At 34.4% G+C, this 20,908-nt stretch overlaps 1 protein-coding gene across 1 annotated transcript; it reads left to right on the top strand.

Moving 5' to 3' along the window:
• Positions 1-252: 252 nt before the first annotated feature.
• Positions 253-19,611, top strand: GEM (GTP binding protein overexpressed in skeletal muscle). The gene is made up of 5 exons (XM_053713180.1): positions 253-382; positions 3,833-4,165; positions 8,575-8,651; positions 15,595-15,799; positions 18,921-19,611. Exons 2-5 carry the CDS (start codon positions 3,844-3,846, stop codon positions 19,196-19,198), a joined length of 882 nt encoding a protein of 293 aa, XP_053569155.1. The 5' UTR covers positions 253-382; positions 3,833-3,843; the 3' UTR covers positions 19,199-19,611.
• The last annotated feature ends 1,297 nt before the right edge of the window (positions 19,612-20,908 follow it).

Here is a 20,908-nt window from a genome sequence, read left to right as displayed (position 1 = left end):
TTCAGTTTTTCCATTCTCCTATTTTCCAAATTGGAAAGAAAAACTTACCAAATTAGTTTAGTGTATTCAAGTACAATGATCTTGATTAAGTGATTTTTGTTAGCGTAACCGCACACAAGGCTTTTCTCTGCTGCAAGCCCACTGATCCTCACTGGGGGGGCTGGCCTGAACAGTGGAAAGGCAGATGACATCACGGAAAAGCCCTCTCTCTCAGCAGTTGTGCTTAATATAAACCAGAAGGGCTGAGAAAGAATTACAGAAAGGCAGCACACAATAAAGAGCGGACTTTATCCAACTATCTCCATCACTGAGAAATCCATACAGTCTGCAAAAACTCCATCTAGATTTTGGAAACATCTTTTTTTGAAGAAAAAATCTAAAAGTAAGTTTATGAAACTTTAAAAACTATTAAATACTTTATTGCTTTTTTGTAAAGGTTAAAAATAATTTCTGTTTAGTGCAATAAATAACAACGACTTATTTGTTCTGCAGTACAGTGTATATCCTACAGCACTGCGCTCTGAAGCATATCCTATTATTGGATTACAGAGGCACCTTTGCATTGAGTTACTAGGATGCAATTATATATCTCTGGAAAAAAAAGTTGGAAGTGAAGGATTATGTTTGTTTGTAACTAACTATGCAGACACAGCACACTTATAAAGTTTTTAGTTACTATTTTAAAAGGGACATGAAACCCAACATGTTTATTTGATGATTCAGATAGAACATGCCATTTTAAACAACTTTCTAATTTACTTCTTTTATCAGATTGAGTTTGTTCTCTTGGTATCATTTTGTTGAAAAGCAGGACTGTAGGCTCAGGAGTGTGCACATGTCTGAAGCACTATATGGCAGCAGTTTTGTAAGAATGTTATACATGTGCAATCTCAGTAGATGGCAGCACTGTTTCCTGCCATGTAGTGATTCTGCAAATACCTAAGTATCTCTTCAACAAAGAATACCATAGAAACAAAGTTTGATCATAGATGTAAATTGGCAACTTTTTTGTATGCTCTGTCTGAATCACAAAAGAAACATTTTGGGTTCCATATCCCTTTAAGCTTACTTTCTTTTCTAGTCCAAGTATTTTAAGATATTGTATATGATTTAGTGCAAATAACAATGCATGACCTCATTCTTACTATGCACAAATTGTAGACTTAAATCATTTATTACAACTTATAAAGACATTTTTATTTTCTTATCACTGGTTTGTAATCTGATTTGGATCAGTTCCTAGTAATCCTGATGCATTGGCCGTTGCTTATTTAACTAAATGACTCCGATAACCAAATTGGCAAGTTTAAAGTGTAAACCAAAAATCAACTGATATATTAATGCAGGTCAACATTGTCTTTTTACACTTTGTAGTATTAGCAGTGTATTGTGAAGCAAGTTAACCTCTCCAGTAATACAATGGACAGCGAACAATTGCAATGTGATTATTTGCTATTTCCCCTGGTAGTGAAATGGTTACTGTTCATTGGCCACCCTAAGTAAAGTCTATTTGCAATGTAAAAGGGCTCCACCTTTAGTCACAAATATACTTTGTCCCAAAGACTGAAACTGTTTCTACAGCCCTTGCATTTCCCATGTTACTCTGTGCTGCTAATTCACTGATTCTTATTGATCTCCCCATGAGAAGACCTAGGAATTGGGACGACTGTTAATGAATCTTGGGGGAGAGTGTAACTTTACTAAACATGGTAGCAGAATTACGTGATGCAGAAATGTAGCACGTACTGCGTCCAAAGCTTGATGAGAAACAAATCCCAGATGCTACTATGAGCCATGTTTAGACAATTAGGATTCACCTGCCTGGCTCACTTGATCTGTTTACTGAAGCAATGTTAATTTATAGGCTTTTAATTTCGCCTCTAGTGGTAAACCTGAGTACTGACAACTGCTACAGTTATTATTTATTTACATATACAGTAGGCTTTCCCAGGGTGTCTGAGACCACAGCATGGTAGTAAATAACATATTTTTCTTTTGAAACTAATGTTAAAATATTATATGCTAAAGCTGGCAACTCTAGGTTTTACAAATAACCAAATCATTGGTAAGATTAACATATTTAGATGCACTATATGGCAATTATAATCTTAGGGCAACATAATGCCCTAAATAAAATTTACCCATGATGTTGTGCAGTGAATACAGCAAAAAATGAACACCCTGCAACAAAAGCAAAGGTATTTAGTTATCAGCTTCAGAAAAGCACTGCACTGCTGGTAAGCCAAGTGCATCACTTATCCTGAGCCTATGCTTTTCAACAAAAGATACAATGAGAACAAAGTAAATCTGATCACAGAAGTCAATTGAAAAGTCTCTTAAAATTGTACATCTGAATCATGAAAGAAACATTTTTGCGTTTCATGTCACTACTTTTTTTCTTTCATGATTCAGATAGAGAATACAATTTAAAAAAAGTTGCCAATTTACTTCTATTATCAAAAAAAGGAAAACAAAGTGCTCGCTACACTTGTCCTCTAGGGGGCGGTCTTCACAAATGTGCAAAATATGCAATAAAAAATAATAATAAACAAAAATGAAATAAATTAAATAAAACAATATATCAACCCAGCCTTAGTGAACATATAATATAAACCATATAATAAAGTCCAAAACAGATACTCCAACAGGAGTAAATGCAGCTCTCTATCGTAGGAAGGTCAGGATCCTGGGGCTTCAAACGATCTAGAAGAGGAAAAAACACAGAGGCGCCCAAATGGCCTTTTACCACACAATGGAGGTATAAATGAAACAAAAAGTCTACTCACAAACATATAGCACCCAAGGGTGCAAGAAAGCAGACTGGAACCTCACAGTTGCCCAGCTAACTGTATAGAAGCAGCCAAATAGGTCAGAGCAAGGGTCCCAGCAGAGGATATCAATAAATTCCTATGTGGAAAGAGACAAAGCCAACATAGCCCAGCACAGCTTGATATGAAAGAGCATGTGTTGTGAAAGGTGCATACTTACATACTCCAAAGCACCTCCAGGTGCAATACAAACAGGCTGGAGCCTATCAGTTGTCCAGCTGACTGGTTCCAGGTACACCGCAGGTCACACAGCAACTCAGCAAATCCAAAAGGTGGAAAAATGCAATAAAAAAATGCAATCCAAGAAACAGCAAGTGTATAATTTAAAAAAACAGACTTTAATAAAAGCGACGCGTTTCTCAGCCATGCAAGGCTGTTTCCTTAGGCTCTTTACCTAACCAAGATGATATATATAAATCGAGCCTACTTCTATTATCAAATTAGCTTTGTACTCTTGTTGTTCTTTGTTGAAGAGATATCTATATAGGTAGCGTGCACATGTCTGGAACACTACATGACAGGAAATAGTGCTGCCATCTAGTGGTCTTGCTAATGTATAACATTGTTGCAAAACTGCTGCCATATACTTCTGCTGACACGTGCACACTCCTGAACTTACCTTTTTAACAAAGTAAATTGTAAAGTTGTTTAAAATTGTATGCTCTATCTGAATCATGAATGAAAAAGTTTGGGTGTTATGTCCCTTTAAACCTCCTCTTCTGATCTGGTTCACATAAGGCTTATCCAGACTTGACAGTAGAATTATAGATTAGTTGATTCTACCAGCAAATTTCATATTGTAATAATTTGAATTTCGGAGCTGATTGTTTTAGTTTTAAATAATTTTAACTTCCAAAACAGGTTGTTTTGAGCTGTTACTCCACAGTTAAACACATTGGGTAATTTCCCCATGGTCCTAATTTATACTACATAATATAAATACAAGAAATCCTGATACAATACCTGTGCAGTACTTATAGTATGTTTGTTTGCTTTCATTACAGAGGTGAGCACAATGACTCTAAATGTGACCATGAGGCGCAGCAGCAGTGCAGTGGCAGCACAGCAGCGGTGGAGCATCCCTGCCGATGCACGGCAAATGCATGTACAGAAGAATCCGCATGCCCATCTCACTCGCAAGTACACGATAAACCCCGAAGACTACTATAGACGTAGCTGGTCTTCAGAATCTTCAGACTCAGTGATTTCCTCTGATTCTGGAAATACCTATTATCGTGTTGTATTGATTGGGGAACGTGGAGTAGGAAAGTCTACACTAGCTAACATATTTGCTGGAGGGCCTGATACACTGGACAGTGATTGCGACGTGTTAGGAGGTAGGCTCACAATGTTATTAGCTATGATCACTGTGGTGTATGATAAAAAGTACAGATATCCAGTTAACTTCTACCAATAAGGTAGCACAACGATAATGTAAGTATTATATAAAAGAATAAATATCGATTGCATAAACATAAAATACATTTTACACCTATATATTATTTGTTACTATTAATATCATTACTCCCACATCTTTGTGCCTGCTTTATCATTCCTGGAGAATGTTACTAATGAGATGTAGCTATAAGAAAAGTACATTTGCATTGTGTTCAACATGAATACAGATATGGCCTCTTTTTAATATGCCACTATGCACAGAAGTACAGTCATACATTACTGAATTCATAATTAAAGGGACATAAAACTCAAAAGTTTTTTTTCACAGTTCAAATAGAGAATACATTTATAAACAACTTTCCAATTTACTTATATTATCTAATTTGTTCCATTCTCTTGGTATTCTTGGTTGAAGAAGCAGCAATGCACTACTGGGCGTTGGCTGAATGCATTGTGTGAACCAATAACATGAGGCATATATGTTCAGCCACCAATCAGCAGCTCCTGAGCCTACCTAGGTATCTTTTTCAACAAAGAATACCAAGAGAACAAAACAGGCTAGATAAGAAAAGTAAATTGAACGTTGTTTAAAAATCACATACTCTATCTGAATTGGCTTTCATGTCCCATTAAAAGAATACATGAGACCAACATCTTTGGAAAACATACTTAAAACCAGACAAACTCTATTAAGAGGATACTGTGTTTGAACAAATTGTGTGATAAAATATGGCATTAGATGTCAAATTTAAAACGATATTAAACAAAGCTTTGCATTGTTCAGTAAAATGTTTCATTCAAGAAAATAAACATTTTATGTTGCTTTATATATTGAGTCTATATGAGTATATATTCATTATTTATTTTGATTGCTTTTGCTCTGAAACTGTGCATATTCATTATATAAGTATGGTGAAATTTACTTGAGCCTTCAACATGCTACATAGACATTGTTAAGCTTAGAACACAAGATCAATTGGCCACAACAAACAAGGCTAGGAACATGGATTCCACTAGACTTTTCAGTAGGTGTATCCTTAAAAATTAAAGTGTTTAATGATTTTAAAACATTCGTTTTACAAGGCAGTGCTTAAAGGAACAGTCTACTCCAACATTCTTATTGTTTTTAAAAAGATAGATAATTCCTTTATTACCCATTGCCCAGTTTTGCATAACCAACACAGTTATATTAATACACTTGCTAACTCTGTGATTACCTTGTATATAAGCCTCTGCAGACAGTCCCCTTATATTTAAGGACTATTCATTTATTATCTATTGACGTGCATTTTAGCTAATTAATTATGTGTCCTGCACAACTCCACGGAAGTAAGCACAATGTTATGTATATGTCCCATATGAACTAGCAGTCTCCTTTTATGAAAATCAAATAAAAAAACATGTGATAAGAGGCTGTCTGTAGTGGCTTAGAAACAGACAGAAATTTAGAGGTTTAAATGTTATAAAGAATATTAATATATCAATGTTGGTTGTGCAAAGCTGGGGAATGGGTAGTAAAGGGCAGGCATTATCTATCTTTTTAAACAATAACAATTTTGGTGTAGTCTGTCCTTTTAATTGTTGATATATGCTTCTTTGTATGAGTAGACTGTCTCTTTAATCCCAAGAAAACATAAGTAATATCATATGTAGAACGACTCCATGCAGTGAGATTTTTTTTTTACTAAAAAAGGCCATGAGTATATCCCAGTATATCCCAGTGATTTATTTTTGTGTTGTGAGACATTTTTAATTGTGATTGAAAAAAAATATAATATTTTTTTCCTAGTAGAGACAATATTTTCCTGGAATTAAAATTAATGGTTATAAGTAGAAAACTGAAGCTAAGACCAAATGGATGTTGTGCAATGATAAGGTTAACTTTTTTTTCTGTGCAGTGAAGAACAATTTTCCATTACTAAGCAAAACTAAAATCTATCAAAATACCCAGTAGGAGGCTTTGCAGAAAAAAATGTTTTAAACCATGAGTGGAATAATGTTTAGGAGATGTGGAAAGTATGTTGTAAATACTGCAGACAGTTTTCTTTAGGAGAATGATTAAAATGACATTATAAGATTCAGAGAGATAGGAAAGATTTGGCCACTTTTTGCTTTTGCCCCTATATGTTCCTGATGACATAACTGCTCTCACTTGTGTTGACTATAAACGTACTATTGTCTAAAAAACATTAAACTTACTAATGTTATCTTGTACTGGCTGAACTGAATAGTCAGGATTTCTGCACATAGAATAAAGGAGAATGGAATGTGCTTTTTAAAGCTTCATCTCTTGAACAAATAAGCATCTGAGAGGGTCCATTATGAGTATTTGGCCACCATATCACAGCTATTACCAATCAATATCTCACAGTCAAGATGCTGAGGCCAAAATGTTGTCAACTATTACATCCAATTACAAAAATGCTATTGCCAACAATATTAAAGGGACCTAAAACACACATTTTTTTCTTTCATGGTTCAGAAAGAGCATATAATTTTAAACAACTCTCCAATGTACTTCTATTATCTAATTAGCTTCATTCTCTTGATATCCTGTCGTTGAAAAGCATATCTGAATAAGCTCAGTAGCTGCTGATTTATGGCTGCAGATAGATACCACATGTGATTGGCTCAGCCTAGTACATTGCTATTTCTTCAACAAAGGATATCTAAAGAAAGAAGCAAATTAAATAATAAAAGTAAATAGGAAAGCTTTTAAAATCTGTATTCTCTATCTGAATCATGTAAGAAAAAATTTAGGTTTCATGTTCCTTTAAACTAAGATAAAGTTAGAGTTTAAGTTAGAGCAGATGTGCACTTAGCAACAGGGTTAGTGTTGACTGGTGCTAGATTTAAAATTGAGACTGGAATTAGGTTTAGGGTCAGGTCAAACTCCAGATTTATTTGAAAAAGAAAAAAAGGCTATGAGCCCTTCCTCATTTTAAAACAAATAATAATTTGGAGTGTGCAAAAGTGATACAAAGTTATATGATGCATGTATGCAAATACTGGACAGATGCTACTTATACAAAAAGAGAGAGGTGTTCAACCAACGATGGGGCACACACTAGGCTGAAATGTACGTCTTAGGTTTTGCCGTTTCTCTCGTTCAGAGAAGGATTGCCTGTTTTTTTGTGACTGGACTCAGGGTCAAAGTTCTTCTCTGTGAAAGGCACATGTTGAGCAAAAAGAGGCTGCTCCTAGGGTGGTAACTAGCCATAATAGCCATAGAACAAGCTATTATGCTTTTGTTTGTTCCCAGTTTGAGCGCTTTTCTCTTTTTGTTTATACAAATTATGACCCTGAAGAAAGTCTCCCCAAGGGTGATGCGGGAAACCAATGTGCCTAGAGGGATATGGCTGCACCTCTCTGACAAAGCCCACACTAGGCCAAAACATACATCTGAGGTTTTGCTATTTCTCTCTTTCAGAGAGGGACTGCCTGGTATTTTGGGACTGGGCTGTACTTTTTAAATCAATATTAATATTTAATAATGTGTTCATGTGTGTATGTACTGTAAATATTTTACATTCCAATGTTCTTCACATAGGGAAACATTTTCAAATATATATATATATATATATATATTTAAATAACTATATATATATATATATATATATATATATATATATATATATATATATATATATATATACTGTATGTGTATATATGTATGTGTGTATATATATATATATATATATATATATATATATGGACATATCTATTTAAAAATATATAGAGCATTTTCGTTCATGTGAAGAACTTTTGATTTATGTGATCCATTAAAGTTTGTGGGAGAAGAAGTTATATCTGATATCTTAAGTCCAACAGTAAGCACGCTAACCTGTGTGCATTAAAAGTTTACTTCTGGTGGTGTTTGCACAGGAGCGTAAGTGCTACTTTTAATCTGGCACTTAACACATTTCATGCATCTCCTTCTAATTATGGGGGGCACCATTTTGGAACCTAGGTTTCATTGCAAGTATCTGAGAGTTATTGCACGTGTGTAAAATCGTCAGCACTGGAATGCAGTGAATGTTAGATTTCAAAATGGCAGCACCCATTCTTAGAGAGAGGCAGGAAATAACCTCAGCACTAGGCTTATAAATATGTTTAGTGTTTAATGTCTCTTTAATAGTTGTTAACTGTCAGTTAGTTGTCAAAATAGTAGTATGATCTGCAAAAAAAAAAGGTGTTTAATTAATTCTGTTTGGAATGCTTTATAGATAAATTATTCAGTAAGCTATTATCAACACCTTTGTTTTATGAATACTTATGTGTATGTTTACTAAATTAATTTATGAAATCTTATGCATTTCTGTAATTGTTCTTTTTTTTCCCTTTGAAGAAAACACTTATGAAAGAACGTTAATGGTAGATGGAGAAAGTGCAACTTTAATTCTTATCGACATGTGGGAAAACAAGGTATTGCTTCTTCCATTAATTATGCTTGAGACATATATTTATGTGAAATATCTGGTTTTGTATTGCTTTACCTATTTTGATGAATGCTGACCAATAAGATTTGTGTGTAAATAAATTGATTATTAATTTAAAAACCATTATGCATGCACTTTCAATTTTGCTGTGTTTACACGGGTACAAAGACAACATTTCTAAATACTAGACGTGCACAGCGGTAAAATTAGTTTCTGTTCGTTTCGGACCGATTTGGATTTTTCGAATTTCGTTTCGGATCAATTCATATTCGGATACATTCAAATGTATTCGTTTCGGCTTCATTCGGATTTGAATAAATGTATTTGTTTCGGATTTGATTCGTAAATTCGGAAGTTTGGTATGTGTTATGTTGATTCAGATGGTTCCAAGTTACACAAACGGAATTATTTCACTGTTCTATCTCACTAAATCTCACTACATTTAATTTTTATACTGAATTGTGATTATAAATTAAATTTTTATACTGAATTCTGATTAGTCCATGGCCATTCGAATGTAACGAATAAATCCAAACTAATTCGGATTTATTCATTACAAATGCATTCAGATTAGTTTAGTTTCATTGCTAGGGTCATTCGGAAATTCGAATTGATTCAAATCTCTGAATTTGGCGAATTCGTCTGAATTTCGATTCGGAACGAAACTCACATGTCTACTAAATACCAATATATATGTTTAGCTAAATTTTCATGAGGAGAAATAACTTGAAAGATAGTAATATATTTCAGCAATCCGCAAAAGTTTGCATTTTATTGTTTTAGTTTATTGAATGAATTAAAATTAAGGGGCACTGTAAAATAATTTTTTTCCTTGTGTTCCTAATGACTTACTATACCTGCTCCAGAGTATTAATATATTGCACATTGATAATAGAAGCAGAGGGCAGCTAACTGTTGCACGCAAGTGGACTATTTGCGCACGTCGGAAGTAGCTCACATGTTACGAGTTGAAAGGAAACGTGTTCGCTTGAGCGCAATTGAATTTAACATGCATCGGGTTACCACGACTTCAGGGCACTGGTTAACTGCTATGCGAGACAAAAAAGTTGCACACAACACATCAAAAAACATTTAATAGTACAGTTACACTCATAATAACACTGTCTGAGAAAAATTATTTAAAAAGATATTGCATTAAAAAAATATATAAGGGATGAAAGATATGAGGTCTCAGGTGTAAGAAAGAAAAATACCGGCAAATGGCTTTAACATATCTTAATGTGTGTGTGTGTGTATATATATATATATATATATATATATATATATATATATATATATATATATATATATATATATATATATTATGTGTTTATGTATTTATAAGTGCATTGGAGCCGCTTGTCAACCTTTGTCAACAAGTCAACTAGCTGAAAAAAATGAAAAATCATATTAATGCAATATTCATATTTAATAGTGTTTAACTACCTATTTACTATAAAAATGTCACTTTTCAATGTACTTCACTTTTTATTGTAAATGCATATTTCTAAATATATCTATATATACATATACCTTTATATTTATTCCTATAGATATATAGGTATAGATATGTATTTTACATGAACAAACAAACAAAAGTACATTGTTTTTTATGTGAAGGACATAGGAATGTAAAATATGCATTTTGCACATTGTGTTTCGCAATTTAGATTTTAACGTGGTTAAGTTAGCGCACATGAAAACTTTCTAAGAAATATTACATATAAAACATTTAAAATGTTTTATAAAAATTATTAAAAATATTAAACAATGTAAAAAATAGAAATATATTCTATGGGTTATTTAGAAAATGTTACAGTATGTCTTCTAATTTTTGATCATTTTTAAAAATATTTTATATGTAATATTTCAATAATGTGCGTTAAAATTACTAAATTTTCATGTGCACTAACCCAACCGCGTTAAAATATAAATTGCTAAACACGATGCAAAAACCGCATATTTTGCGTTCCTATGTTCTTTACATAGAAAATGATGTACATTTTATTATTAAATATAAATAAATATATATATATATATATATATATATATATATATATATATATATATATGATACTGTTAAAGGGACACTGAACCCAACATTTTTCTTTCATGATTCAGATAGAGCATGCAATTTTAAGCAACTTTCTAATTTACTCCTATTATCAAATTTTCTTCTTTCTCTTGCTATCTTTACATGAAAAAGAAGGCATCTAAGCTTTTTTCTTGGTTCAGAACTCTGGACAGCAGTTTTTGATTGGTGGATGAATGTATCCACCAATCAGCAAGGACAACCTAGGTTGTTCACCATAAATGGGCCGGCATCTATACTTACATTCTTGCATTTCAAATAAAGATACCAAGAGAATAAAGAACATTTGATAATAGGAGTAAATTAGAAAGATGCTTAAAATTTCATGCACTATCTGAATCACAAAAGAAAAATTTTGGGTTCAGTGTCCCTTTAATGTAAAATACATATCTATAATTTTATATCTAAGAATAGGCATATATATATATATATACATATAGGTATAAACAGATATATATTGAAATAGGTATTTAAGAATATATAGAACATATTTTGCTATGTTAAGAACATTGGAATGTGAAATATTACTATTTCATGTAATTTTTAGTGCTCTTGAACATCCGCGATTGGGTTAGTATGGGTGTTTTTTTTTTTTTAAAGTTTTCTCGCTCTGTTGACTTCTACAGGAGAATTTAACATGTTTGCAATATTTTTTTTGCCCATCTCGGGTTTACACTCATGATCAATCTTTTATACTTTTAACTTGCAATATGAGCGCAACCCAACACATGCAAAAAAGCCTCAGTCTATTTGGCCCTTAATACTTTGCAGCTGGTACAACTAATGATTAGGAACACATTAGGGGAATTAAAAAAAATACAGTACAGTGACCCTTTAAGTAAATGTTTCTATGAGTTATATAGTAAATTCAACAAATAGATATTTCTGCATCAGTTCCCTAATACAAGAAATGTAGAACTAACTGGGTTAAGCATGTATAGAACTTCCTTAATGTATTCAACAAAAATACAGGCATTTAGAGTGAGCAAAAATAAACATTACACTTCTTTTGTAATAGACTGTCCCTTCTCCTCCCTCAGCTCTTAGTTTTTTATTGTTTTCAAATGGTTTCTTACGTAACATGTATTGAAAGAAGCTTTAGCCGCGTCAAATGGGGATAGTTTACTAAACCACATTTATCTTGTGATAAATTGCAAAATGAAAGCCACTTGAACTTGAGATGAAGGAACAGAGCATAAGTACCAGAGAGTATTTAAAGGGACACTCAAGTCAAAATTCAACTTTAATGATTTAGATAGAACATGCAATTTTAGACAACTTTCCAATTTACTTCCATTAACAAAATGTGCCGTCTTTTTATATTTACATTTTTTTTAGTCATCAGCTCCTACTGAGCATGTGCAAGAATTCACAGAATATACGTATATGCATTTGTGATTGGCTGATGACTGTCACATGATGCAGTGGGAGTGGGATAAGACATAACTCAAATTTGTCAGAAAAAATCTACTACTCATTTGCAGTTCATATTAAGTGCTATTGCATTGTCTTGTTATCATGCATGAGTTAATAATGTAAATGTACAGTGATTTTGTTTTTAAGCTAAGTATATATTTAAAGCCCCTTTATTCATTTAAACATAATTTATCACTCATTTTACCCTAGTAGATCATTTTAGTCAGTGATTTTCCTTGACCCTTTGAAGGGACCTTATTGTGCAAAAATAAAAATGTATATATATAAATATATATTCAACAAAGAATAACTTGAGAACAAAGCAAATTTGATACCAGAAGTAAATTGGATTTTTTTTTTAAATTGTTTTCTCTCTCTAAATCATGAAAGAAAATGTTTGGGTTTCACTTCCATTTAACTATGAGTTTAACATCTTTGCGGTGGTTAAACACATAGGACTGCAGGGTTGCTAGTATGAAAAATTAAATTTACTAACAAATTAATCATGTCATTTTTAATAACATAATAAAACATAACCTAATATACAACTCTGCAGTGATATCTTTTTCACAAAACAGCCTTTTATAGTTAATTTGATACAAATACATACAAACCATGTGCTAACACCAGAAGTGAAAAAATAAACTTCTAATTGATTATTCGCCTTTTGAAAAATGGATATTACTGTGTTAAATAAGCCAACTTGTATGTGGCATCTGTGACCAATATTTAACCCCTTAATGACCACAGCACTTTTCCATTTTCTGTCCGTTTGGGACCAAGGCTATTTTTACATTTCTTCTGTGTTTGTGTTTATCTGTAATTTTCCTCTTACTCATTTACTGTACCCACACATATTATATACCGTTTTTCTCGCCATTAAATGGACTTTCAAAAGATACCATTATTTTCATCATATCTTATAATTTACTATAAAAAAAAATATAAAATATGAGGAAAAAATTGAAAAAAACACACTTTTTCTAACTTTGACCCCCAAAATCTGTTACATATCTACAACCACCAAAAAACACTGTGCTAAATAGTTTCTAAATTTTGTCCTGAGTTTAGAAATACCCAATGTTTACATGTTCTTTGCTTTTTTTGTAAGTTATAGGGCCATAAATACAAGTAGCACTTTGCTATTTCCAAACCATTATTTTTCAAAATTAGCGCTAGTTACATTGGAACACTAATATCTTTCAGGAATCTCTGAATATCCATTGACATGTATATATTTTTTTTTAGTAGACATCCCAAAGTATTCATCTAGGCCCATTTTGGTATATTTCATGCCACCATTTCACCGCCAAATGCGATTAAATACAAAAAATCGTTCACTTTTTTACAAATTTTTTCACAAACTTTTGGTTTCTCACTGAAATTATTTACAAACAGCTTGTGCAATTATGGCTGAAATGGTTGTAAATGCTTCTCTGGGATCCCCTTTGTTCAGAAATAGCAGACATATGGCTTTGGTGTTGCTTTTTAGTAATTAGAAGGCTGCTAAATGCCACTGCGCACTACACGTGTATTATGCCCAGCAGTGAAGGGGTTAATTATGGAGCATGTAGGGAGCTTTTAGGGATACTTTTAGCTTTAGTGTAGTGTAGTAGACAACCCCAAGTATTGATCTAGGCCAATTTTGGTATATTTCATGCCACCATTTCACCGCCAAATGCGATCAAATAAAAAAAAACGTTACATTTTTCACAATTTTAGGTTTCTCACTGAAATCATTTACAAACAGCTTGTGCAATTATGGCACAAATGGTTGTAAATGCTTCTCTGGGATCCCCTTTGTTCAGAAATAGCAGACATATATGGCTTTGGTGTTGCTTTTTGGTAATTAGAAGGCCGCCAAATGCTGCTGCACGTGTATTATGGCTAGCAGTGAAGGGGTTAATTATGTAGCTTGCAGGGTTAATTTTAGCTTTAGTGTAGAGCTCAGCCTCCCACCTGAAACATGAGACCCCCTGATCCCTCCCAAACAGCTCTCTTCCCTCCCCCACCCAACAATTGTCCCCGCCATCTTAAGTACTGGCAGAAACTCTGCCAGTACTAAAATAAAAGCTATACTTGGGCTTTTTGTGTGTGTTTTTTTTGGCATATTTACATATGCTGCTGTGTAGGATCCCCCCTTAGTCCCCAACCTCACTGATCCCCCACCAAACAGCTCTCTAACCCTCCCCCTCTGCCTTAATGGGCGCCATCTTGGGTACTGGCAGCTGTCTGCCAGTACCCAGTTTAGTAACAAATGTGCCTTTTTTTAAAAAAAAATGCCCTTTTCTGTAGTGTAGCTTCCCCCCACCCCCAAGACCAACCCCCCACCCCTTCCAGATCCCTTAGCTGTTATTTATAACTTTAAATACTTTTTTTTTTAGCTTTTACCAGCTTTATTTTTCTGTAGTGTAGCGGTTCCCTCCCGCTCCCGCCCCGTGCACACGCCCGCCCGCCACCCCCCCCGTGCACGCGCGCGCTCCCGTGCGCGCTCCCGATGGTTCCGCCCCCGATCCCGCCCCCCTTCCCTCCACTCGGCACATCGATGGCCGCCCACCCGCCTTCCAGACTTGCTCCCACCCACCAACGATACCGGCCACCGATGTCCGGTGCAGAGAGGGCCACAGAGTGGCTCTTTCTGCATCGGATGGCCAAGGGGGGTTATTGCAGGATGCCTCGATATCGAGGCATCACTGCAATAACCGGAAAGCAGCTGGAAGCGAGCAGGATCGCTTCCAGCTGCTTTCCAGACCAAGGACGTACGCCACACGTCCTCGGTCATTAACTGTATTTTTTTTGAGGACGTGTGGCGTACGTCCTTGGTCATTAAGGGGTTAAAGGGATACTAACCCCAATTTTTTTCTTTAATGATTCAGATAGAGCATGCCATTTTAAGAAACTTTCTAATTTACTCCTATTATCAAATTTTCTTTGTTCTCGTGTTATCTTGATTTGAAAAAGCAGTAATGAAAGGTTAGGAGCCGGCCCATTTTTAGTTCAGCACATGGGTAGCGCTTGCTGATTGCTTTGCTATATTTAGCCACAAATCAGCTAGTGCTACCCAGGTGCTGAACAAAAAATGGGCTGGCTCTAAAGCTTACAGTAATGCTTTTTCAAATCAAGATAGCATGAGAACAAAGAAAAACTGATAATAGGAGTAAATTAGAAAGGTGCTTCAAATCTCATGCTCTATCTGAATCATGAAAGAAAAAAATTGGGTTTAGTATCCCTTTAAATTCCTCATGCCAATTAATGTTCAGGTGTACCAGAGTGCTGTTTGTTTTTTGATAAATAAATAATGATTACAATAATTAATAAAATGATCAGTGGAACTTAGTATCTTTTCTAGAGAAAACAACACATTTATAGAAAAAATGGTTGCAACATTTTGCTATAATCCTTTGCTGTGTTCTGTTTCTAGGTCCAAGACAACTGGATATATGATCACTGCATGCAAGTGGGAGATGCTTATTTAATAGTTTATTCCATCACCGACAGAGCAAGTTTTGAAAAAGCTTCTGAGCTCCGTATACAATTGCGTCGTGCCCGGCAGACAGAAGACATTCCAATCATACTTGTAGGAAACAAAAGTGATCTGGTCCGGTGCCGAGAAGTCTCTGTATCAGGTATGGAGACTGTAAATATAAAGAAATAACTCTTTTTTGAATTAATGTATATGTAAGTTTACTACCACAAATGAAATATTTGCATTGGTAAAGCTAGAGCTGAATTTAAGTAATTTAAATATTCGGTACGTTTAAGGGGACATTAAACTTAATTACCTAAGAAGTGTTTAATTGTTTAATTACGAGCACTACAAAAACTCTATGCCCTTTTATTCTTTACTTTACACTCTTTGCCAGTTTTTTAAATTTACCTCAGAAATTTGTGGTTTTCCATTCCTTCTAAAAAATATGGATTGGATTCTGCAGGATGTAGGACTCTGTTTCTGCAACATGCTGCTTTGTGTTGTTTGATCAGTGTAGGAGTTTATAACAGTCCCTAATTTGAATTCACTCTCATCATTTCATGCCTTGACTATTGCAACGCCATCCTCTCTGGTCTCCCTAGCTGCCATTTAAAGGGACATTATATACTTGTTTTTTCTTTGCATAAATGTTTTGGAGATGATCTATTTATATAGCCCATAAAGTTTTTTTGTTTTTTTTTAAATGGATAGTTTTGCTTATTTTTAAATAACATTGCTCTGATTTTCAGACTCCTAACCAAGCCCCAAAGTTTTAGGAGAATACCGACGTATGACTACTCCAGCTTGCTTCTGTTTGTGTAAAGGGTCTTTTCATATGCAAAGGAAGGGGGAGGGGGGTATCTGATATTTCCCACTTGCAGTGGGTATTCCAGTAACCTTTTAAAAAGAGCTAAACTGGAAGCTTCTAAGTAAGTTTTTAACGGGTTTATACTGGATTTTTATAACAGTAACTGTGCATATTATTCTTTATAGTAGTGTCTATTGCATGCAGTTATGTGAAAATTGGTGTATACTGTCCCTTTAACTCTTTTGCCATCCATCATGACTGCCTCTGTCAAACTGATCTTCCTTACACCTCGCTCCTCATCTGCTGCACCTCTCTGCTAATCCCTTAATTGGCTTCCTCTAGCCTCCAGAATAAAACACAAAATCCTGACCCTAACATTCAAGACCCTCAGAAACACTGCTTCCCCCTATACCTCCTCTCCAGAAACTCGCACTCTCGTTCCCTTCGCTCTGCTCATCATGACCTCCTGCTCTCCTCTTCTCTTGCCACCTATTAACATTTCAGTCTACAGGAATTCTTTAGAATGGGCCGAAACTTGAGGAATTCTCAGCCTCACTTCACAAGACTCTCCCCTAGTTTTAAATGCTCCTTGAAGGGACACTGAACCCAATTGTTTTCTTTCATAATTCAGTTAGAGCATGCAATTTTAAGCTTGCTTATTGGAGACTTATATCTACCCACAGCAAAGCAAGCATAACCCAGGTTCTCAATCAAAAATGGTCTGGCTCCTATGCATCACATTACTGCTTTTTAAATAAAAATAGCAAGAGAACTAAGAACAATTGATAATAGGAATAAATTAAAAAGTTGCTTAAAATGTCATGCTCTATCTGAATCATGAAAGAAAAAATTTGGGTTCAGTGTCCCTTTAAAGAATCTGCTATTTAGGGATTCCTACAATGTACGCTAACCATTTATTATCTCAGTTCCGCTCCTCAGTCTATCATCCCCTTAAAATCACTTAGCATGTAAGCCTTACAAGGCCAACTTTTACATAAAGGTGATCAACAAAAGTTGGCAAATCTTGGCAGGATCTTCTACCCATTTGCTTCTTTTAATTGTTATCTTTGTATATTTTGTTGAATCTGTTGGCGCTCTATTAAGAAGTGATAAAAATAGTAATAATTGTCCACAACAAAGGAGATAAGCAAGATACTTTTCAAAGGGTATGGCCCTGCATTGCAGAACAATGTACATATTGCTGTAAAAATGTACATGGCTGTACAAATTTACTATATCAAATTTATAGCATATTAATTAAAGCTGATATTTACATAATTCCATATAGTATAGTGGGATAATACAATATAAAGTATAAACATTTTAACATAATAATTTTAATTCATCTTTTCAATTGCCTCTGGCCTCCTCCCCTTCTTAATATTTGACAAGAACAAACACACAAGCAGTGCGCTCTATCATGTCCTCACCGCATATGGACAGCACTTCCGGTATTCGGCACACAGGAGAGTGGGGATGACATCACAGTCACATGAACCAGTAGGGAACAAAAGCGTATCCGTCCTATACGCTAGACAAGTAGAGAATCCAATGCAAAAAATAGTAGTTCCAATGCCGGTTAAAAGTAGAAAGTTCCTTTATTGTAATGCACATTAAAAACACCAACGAGCACAGTACAGTTTAACTGAAGCACAGCACAAACTGACCAGGACTCAGATAAAATACATATCAAAAGGGAGGAAAGCTGCGCTCCTTATGCAGCAGACATGTTTCGTGCTTGCCAAGCACTTGTTCACTGCTTAAAGGAGCAGCAGCTGCCTTCCACTTAAATAGGCTACAGCTGTGATGAAATTTAAAGATATATATAATGTCTAGATAAATTTAGAAATAATATATAATTATATATACTTTTCAAGAGGGAGATAATTATATATTATTTCTAAATTTATCTAGACATTATATATATCTTTAAATTTCATCACAGCTGTAGCCTATTTAAGTGGAAGGCAGCTGCTGCTCCTTTAAGCAGTGAACAAGTGCTTGGCAAGCACGAAACATGTCTGCTGCATAAGGAGCGCAGCTTTCCTCCCTTTTGATATGTATTTTATCTGAGTCCTGGTCAGTTTGTGCTGTGCTTCAGTTAAACTGTACTGTGCTCGTTGGTGTTTTTAATGTGCATTACAATAAAGGAACTTTCTACTTTTAACCGGCATTGGAACTACTATTTTTTGCATTTAATATTTGACAAGTATGGTAGTGCAGCTAATGGAAGACACACCACACACCCTCTATATTTACATATTTTCTTATAGCATCCAAGATCACTGCTATGTCACGGATACTAAAAGAAAGAAGAAGCACAACAAAAAACAATGCAATGTTCCTCTATAAATTGATGAATAATATATATATATAAAACCATACAAATATATAATATATAAAACCATACAAAGGTATCTTTATAAATGCTAAAGTTTTTCTAACCTTTGTGTGTCCTTTGCCATTTCAGAGGGCAGAGCATGTGCTGTAGTATTTGACTGCAAATTCATCGAGACATCTGCAGCCGTCCAACACAATGTGAAGGAACTGTTTGAAGGGATTGTGCGTCAAGTTCGCTTACGCAGAGACAGCAAAGAGAAGAATGAAAAAAGGCAAGCCTTCCAGAAAAGGCGAGAAAGTATCCCTAAAAAAGCCAGGAGATTCTGGGGGAAAATAGTAGCCAAGAAAAATAAAAATATGGCATTCAAATTAAAGTCTAAGTCTTGCCATGACCTCTCTGTACTATAAACCTCCTGGACTTTTCAAAGCTCAATTATAGACATCATGTGATTATACTGTGAGCAGTAAGCAATCTATATTAGATTGGGCAATGCCACACTTTACTTGTGTCTTCTATGGCTGTGATGAAACATTTGGACCCATCATTGCGACTAATTAGGACATAATCTATTCATCTGTTGGTTAATATTTCTGTGAACAATATGGGCCTGCTGGTCTTGTGCACCAGCTCATCTGATTTGTACTATGTATGTTTATATTGGTTTTATTTCTTTCCAGAAATGGATTCTGTGATGAACTCTGATAAGTGGTACTGATGAACAATGCTTTTAACCAATTGGTTTTACCTAAATGCATTCACATCTGCCATATTGTATATTGTAAAGTTGTACAATTGATAAACGCGTAACGTTCTTAAAGTGTTTTTTTAGTTAACCGCTTTATATGTATACTGTTTATAAATCAATGCAATGGCAAAATGAGCATGTGTGTGCATGTGTGCGGTTCGCATGCGTGTGTGCGCATGCATGCTTGATTTATTCTCTGGTACCCCAAGAAAAAAAAATTGATGATGCTGTTTGTACATGGGCTATAATACCCAAAAATATATCTCATGCAAAGAAATGAATATGAATCTACATTAGTAGATTAGATGATTAGATTAGTAGATTAGAGTCTGCACTGATTGATGTAGGCTAAGGCTATTGCTTTTACTGCAAATAAAAAGTTAATACTTTAAGACCAGTCATATAAATGCCCTTGTGTGAAATATGGAGGATCAGTGGAAAACTTTCTACTGTTCATAAAGTCAATTCCATCTTTTTTATGACAATTGCCCATTTTTTGGATCTGCTCATATAGAGCTAGATTGCAAGAAACACACTAATGTTAGCGCACAATATTTCAATATGTTTCAATATAACTTGTACAAGTTGAAAGCAAACGCGTACCGCTGAGTGCAATATAAATTTGCACTTTTTGGGTTAGCACAACAGAAGACCTTGTGTAAAGGGTCAGGGCTAAAAATAAATGTGCACCAACCAACATAAATACATTAAACATTGCATTATACACTATATATAGATATGTAAATATTTTTTATAAGGGTTAAAAGGTATATGGTATATGACTAGATGTTTGTGCATATATACAGTGTGTATATATATATATATATATATATGCGCATATGTATGTCTAAATGTGTATATGTGTGTATGTATATATATATATATATATATATATATATATATATATATATATATATATATATATATATATATATATATATATATATATATATGGGGCACCAAATGGTGTATATGAAAAATAAGTCAATGACAGCAAGTGGTAAGTTTGAAAACTTACTTTATTAAAAATAATAAAAAAACAGCAACGCGTTTCTCAACAAACCAATGGCTGTTTCATCAGGTTTGATCAAAGAAACAGTCATTGATTTTCTGAGAAACGCGTTGCTGTTTTTATATAAAGTAAGTTTTCAAACTTACCACTTGCTGACATTCACTTTTTTCCATCTACACCATTATTGTATGGTATAAGAACATTTTGGGACATAGTATCCTGTACCATCCCACTGTTGTTGGAGTTTTGCTGGAGGCCAGTCTGCTGGATGACTGTTTGATTCCAGTCTGCGCTACTTGCATCATGCGGGGTGCCTACCTAAATGTGAGTGGAATATTTCATGCACATCTTCACATAAGT

Source organism: Bombina bombina, chromosome 5, assembly GCF_027579735.1.
Source record: "Bombina bombina isolate aBomBom1 chromosome 5, aBomBom1.pri, whole genome shotgun sequence".
Lineage (NCBI taxonomy): Eukaryota > Metazoa > Chordata > Amphibia > Anura > Bombinatoridae > Bombina > Bombina bombina.
The sequence above is the reverse complement of the archived record's forward strand: the minus strand, read 5'-3'. Positions and strand labels throughout refer to the sequence as shown.